The following is a 6,000-nucleotide window of genomic DNA, read 5'->3' as shown; positions in this document are numbered from 1 at the left end:
GGGGAAGTAGGGGATTGCCCATTATTTCTCAGGATCACCTATATCTTTGGTTATTGTATGTGGATAAAAAGCAAGCATAACAAAAGGTATTAAAATGCCTTCCTTCCTTCCTTCCTCTTTCTTTGTTTCTTTCTTATTTTGCAATTAATAGTGCAATCCTATGCATGTCTACTCAGAAGTAAAGCCCACTGACTTACTCCCAGGTAAGTGAAAATAGGACTATGACCTTAATCTTTAATAAATCTAAAAACAGGCCGTTGAATCTTGCCCTTCCTTTACTGGAACATGAAATAGCACCCCACAAACCTGGTACCACTAGTTCCAACTGCTATTTGGATAAATTATGTTAAAAGTGAGGGTTAATAGTAAAATTCACAAGCAATATTAAGGCAAAGGACTATGGCTGCAATTATATATACTCTTGCTTGGAAGTAATTCACATCGATGGGTTTGTAAAAACAACCCTTTGTTGTTTTTACAAGCCCTTTTGTTGTTTCCACTGCAAAAGAGTAACACAGCTACCCCTCTGAAAATGTTAGTGGAGTTCCCTCTTGGTGTTTAGGGTGTTGCAGCCTTCTTGGACTTGGTGCCCTCCAGATGGGTTGGACTACAACTCCCATAATTCACAGCCATAGTTCTCACAATTATGGGAGTTGTAGTCCAACACATCTAGAGGGCACCAGGGCTGAATGTACACATGGCAGTTATACCATTATCATACCATTATCATAACTATTGGTGCTCATTGGTGTCATGTGTACCAATAGTTATGATAATGGTACGATAATGGTATAATTGCTATGTGTAGATTCAGCCCAGGTTGGGGAATGCAGGGATATTCCATTGACATTGAATAGGAGTGAACCGTTAGTTACATAAGAAACAAAAGAAAGAACCTCTTTGCACCATATTTGTTATTTTGATTTGACATGTATTTTTTTTCCACTTCTTACTTTCGCGTCAAGAACCATATGCAAGCCTTTTATGTCACAAATGCTAAGCTAGTATCTGCTGAGACGTCAACTTTGGTATTTCCTGCATGGTCCCGGCCTGTGCTAACACAGTTTTGGCATTTCATTTTATGGCTGTTCCATTCAGTTTGCATTTCTCTAGTTTTCCAACAATCCATGGATGTCACATGGAGCTGTATCAAATGAGGTATATCCAAGCTGAAATACTGCCAGCTTTTCTGCACTAGTCTCTTCTCAAAGAAAAAAGAAAGAAAGATCTGAAGTGGCTTTGACACATTCTTTTTATGACAAACTCGTCTTGCATCCAATTTATCACTTTCTTTTCCTTCAGGCCCTCATGTAATGGGAGAGCCTGAGTGATCAGCTCTGATTTTAAAGTCCCAATAGGGAACTGTTGCAACTTTAAAAAAAAAGAAACTTCACCCGTAGCAGATCTACGTAAACTTTTCCCCAAGTAAAAAAGTAACCCACCAGATTTGTCAAGGGAGCACACATCCTGAGGTTCGACTATGCAAATTTGGCTGAGCTGGCTTATTTTGTATAATTTATAGAGCTTCCAAGGTTCAGGTTTGCAAAGAATTTGACATGTTTTGCCAAGCAGTGGAGGTGGCGGGAGAACTAGTGAATGGAGACTTGAGATGGCCAGCTTTTACACAACCTTTTCTGGCAAACTCACCTTGCTGCCAGTTTATCTCTAATAAAAAGAGGGGGATATATTTCAGTGGCAGAGCACATGCATGGCATACACAAGGCCACAGATTTAACTGCTGGCACTGCCAGTTAAAAGGATTTCAGGTAGCACCTGAGCTTTGCTCCCTCCCCACACAATTTTACAGCTCCACAGTGGCTGTTCTACTGGTGTGAAAACAACTAGAGCTGTGCGCCAGTGGACTCAGTGGCCAGAGAAATTGCACTGGGGGCGGGGGGTGATAGATAAAATTTCTCCAGGAGGAGGAAAAAAATCTCCAACCATTTCTGGGGGTGGGGCTCACTGTTACCAGCAGCAGTAGCGCAGCTTCTTTCTTTTTTCCGAAGTTCGTTTTTTTTTTTTTTTCCGCTGCCACTGCAAGTAGCAACATCAGCAACTGTGTGGCCAGCCGGGCAGCCAATTTGCATCCCCCACAATGTCATTGTGAGGGGGGCAGGGGGCGTGAATAGCAGCCACCACACAAGAAATATGGCGGAGAATATTCAGAGAAAATTCAGCAAACTGGCTTTCTTTTTCTAGAAACTTTTCTAGGTGGGGGAGAAAAAGAAAAATCTGAGAAATTTCCTCAGAAATACATCTTCTGAGAAATTTTGGCCCAGCTCTAAAAACAATGATAGGCTCTGCTCTGGTGGATATAATCAGCTGCTAGGAAAGCACGAAAGGAAGGAGATGCTACCATCTTAAGTGACCCCATCTCTGGTAGGCAAAGAGGCCTGGAGAGCACCTCATCGCAGGTGTAAACAGAAGAGGGACCTTTCTAAAGAAGTCATTCCCTCTGAGCTTTAGAAATGGGTTTCTTTCTCTGTCATGATGAGCACTTCCTTTTTGGGGTGCTGGCCTCCTGGCTTGGAGATGTCCTGCTGTCCAGAGAAGACAATCAGGTGCTTCTTTGGCTGGGGCAAGTCTTCTGATGCAGCAGTGAGCTGGTGTAACCGCTGCAGAAAGACAAGCAAGGGAGCAGACGGTGCCTCTGTTAATTAAGCTGATAGACAAACTGACACCCAATAGCAATCTATGTCAATTGCTGTGGGCAAAGGCATTGCAAGAGCTAATCCACCCCATTTCCTAATGCATACTTTTTGGAATGCACATCTAAAAGAGAAGGAGGGAAACAGCTTAACATTCTAGTCCACTTTGCCTTTGCACTCACTTTTTGTTGATATTATTGCAGTACACAAAAAACAACCAGCAATGCTTACGGATGGGTTGATAGATGGAGTGATTGTAAAAATACAGGATTAGGGAAAACCTCAAAGAATCCTGTGGCACCTTAAAGACTAACGTTTATTGTGGCATGAGGCTTCGTAGGCAAGGGCCTCACCTGTGCACCAGCAGTCATTGCTGGTTCCATGGGTGTTGCAATAATCAACTATTTCAACTACTCCCCCACTGAACAGGGCAAATGCATGTTTGGGTTGCAACAGCAAACAGTCACTATTTCTAGTTGCCGTAAATAACGGTGCCTTGAAGCAGTTGGTCATGGAACCATCTCACAGGGAGGTGATTCTGCACTTAATTCTGAGTGATGCCCAGGACCTGGTGTGAAATGTAAGTGGATGCACTTATTGAGAGCAGTGACCACTGTGCTATCATATTCAACACAAACATACACACACACACACACACATATACTTGTGTGTGTGTGTGCGTGTGTGTGTGCACATGCATGTATGCATGCATGCATGTGTGTGCATGTGTGTGTCTGTGTGCGTCTGTGTGTATGTAGATGGAAATTGCTAAGGGGGTCCAGCACAGGGTGGATCATTCAACGAAAGCATCAATTCAGTATGCAACAAATAGTGAAAAAGGCAAATCCATTTAATCATGCTTTGGATTATTAGGAAAAGGCTTGAAAATAAGACCGCCGCCATTGTCATGCCTGGATATCAGAGGTGGAAGACCTGTGGCCCTTGAGATGTTACTGAACTCCAGTTCCCATCAGCCTCAGGCAGTATGACCAATAGTGGGATGATGGGAATTGTAGACTAACAATATAAAGAGCAGCACAGGTTATCCACCCTTTCTTTATATGAATTGTTCTATTTATTTATTTGTTTGCTTGCTTACTGCTTTTGTATGCCACCCCATTATATAAAGGTCTCTGGAAGACTTAAAATAAACAAATATCAAAACAATTTAACCACAAAATAAAACATAGAACCATAAAATCAAAACCAACATAAAATGCAACAACAAAGCAAAACCCACAACACCCCACAATTAAACACAGAGATTTAAAAAACTGACATCCATAGTGTAGCCACATGCAGGTGTTTCCATAGCAAAATTAGTGTCAGAATTTGAATCCGGGACTTCTGAAAGCTTGCCCCACCTCAGAAATGATAGCGTAGGGAAGAAAGATGCAGAAAATGAAAAGGGGATTGGAGCACCTTCCTACAAGGAAAGGCAAAAGCAAGGCACGCGGGGGGGGGGTGTTATTCTTAAAAAGAAAAGACAACTAAGGTGGGGGGGACATTATAGAGGTTTATAAAAAGTTTACATTGTGAAGAGAAATTGCTGCTCAGGGTTCTGGGAAATAGATCCAGGGCTCAAGGCTACAGGCCCAGGCTTAGCAATGCCCCTGGTGATGGCCACTCCTTAGATGGCTATAGTTAAGCACATAAACTATGGCACTCACTACCAAAAGATGTAGTGATGGCCACCAATTTGGATGGCTTTAAAAGGGGGTTAGACAAATTCCTGGAGAAGAAGGCTATCAATGGCTACTAGTCCTGATGGCTATATGCTGCCTCCAGTATCAGAGGCCCTTGTACACCAGTTGCTGGGGAACATGGTTGGGAAGGTCATGTTGCACTCCTGTCCTGCTTATGGGTTTCCCGTGGGCAGGTGGTTGGCCACGGTGTGAGCAGAATGTTGGACTAAATGGTCCTTGGTCTGATCCAGCAGGGCTCTCCTTATGTTCTTATGATCTTATGGCTCTAAAAGGGGATGAGACAAACTTGTGGAGAATAAGTCTATGAGCAACTGTTAGGCATGATAGCTAAACGTATGTCTCACGTTCAGAGGCCATATGCCACTGAATGCCAGTTGCTGGGGAACAACGGTCAGGAGGATTGCTGCTCTCATGCACTACTTTTTGGCTTCCTGGAGGCCTCTGGTTGGCCCCTGTGAAAATAGTCTTATGCAGCAGGTACATTTTGCAGCTGTCCTTGGACCATAGGGAGGTTTCCCCCCTCTATTCATAAGGCTGAGAGAGAAATTAGTTCAGTTTGCATTTGAATGCAAACGTACTTAATTTTGCACTTTTGAGCCACTGTGTGAACCGAAGCTCAGTTATCCTTCGAAATTTGCACTTCTTCGAATTTTGCATTGGAGTTGTCCAACCAAAAACGCATATATTTGGGAAATAACTTTTAAACATGCAAAATGCTTGCAAAAATGTGTAAATTATGCAGAAATTCATACCAAATACACGTATTAGGAGACGTCTGCAAAAAATGCTTATGAAGTTTCATGCAAACCTTTAAAAAAAAACACACATATCTCTCAACATTCAGAACACACTGAACTTAAATCTGGAGAAATTGTCAAAATTCCAGATGAACTGAATTTAAGACTGGAAAAATGGGAAACTGAAATTGACAGATTTGGCCATCCCTATCTTTTCACCCCATACCTACTTGTGGAGATTGTGCATCCTCCCTGATGCCGACCAATTGCCATCTTCTGCCGTCTATCTATTCCATATGATTTCAGATTATTTCATAAACTCTGATCCTTAACCCTGATGTCTCTGGAGCACCTACTGAACTCAGTTTCTATATTTTAATCCAATTCTGTCCTCAGCTTCGGATTCCAGATTTGCTGTTTCCGTTGCCCAGGAACCTTCCCTCAGGACTGATTCCTGGTAAACTTCATCATGTACATTTCCTTCAAAAACCCTGATCCAGTCCCAACTATCCTTATCCTGGCCACCAAGCAGGTCTCTGTTATTATGTATGATATTTTCTCTTCAAAAATGCCTAGTGAATTGTACAGTCATGCCCATTTCACAGATAAAAAGCTTGAAGCATAAAGGCTTTGAACTTCAGTGGGTCATTTGCAGCCATGCGTTCAGGCAGCAGCAAGTGGACTCCAGGCAGTAACTTAAGCAAGAGTGCTCCTACAATCATTCCACTACCAATTCAGATAACTCCTCCACTATGGAGTACCACGCAGACAATACAGTAATGGTTTATTGCCAGAGTAAACAACAGCATAGGTTCAATTGTTGAAGCTCCATGAGAAGTCTCTGCTTTGGTTATATTACTCAAGATCTGAGGTGTCAATCAGGTGCCAAGAGCATCCGCATGAGAACTA

General features: G+C 42.5%; 1 protein-coding gene across 2 annotated transcripts in view; it reads right to left on the bottom strand.

The window, feature by feature from the left end:
• Positions 1–921: 921 nt before the first annotated feature.
• Positions 922–6,000, bottom strand: part of LOC146339432 (sodium- and chloride-dependent betaine transporter-like) — a 74,731-nt gene continuing 69,652 nt past the window's right edge. For both annotated transcript variants that reach the window (XM_084809358.1, XM_084809359.1), the window contains exon 15: positions 922–2,615. In XM_084809358.1, the coding sequence (XP_084665484.1) occupies positions 2,463–2,615 (153 nt within the window). In that variant the 3' untranslated portion in view covers positions 922–2,462. The remainder of the gene's footprint in view (positions 2,616–6,000) is intronic.

This window comes from Heloderma suspectum, chromosome 7, assembly GCF_057233095.1.
Source record: "Heloderma suspectum isolate Gila_16-S chromosome 7, 16-S_ref, whole genome shotgun sequence".
Taxonomy (NCBI): Eukaryota; Metazoa; Chordata; class Lepidosauria; order Squamata; family Helodermatidae; genus Heloderma; species Heloderma suspectum.
This window is presented reverse-complemented; position numbering and strand designations above follow the sequence as displayed.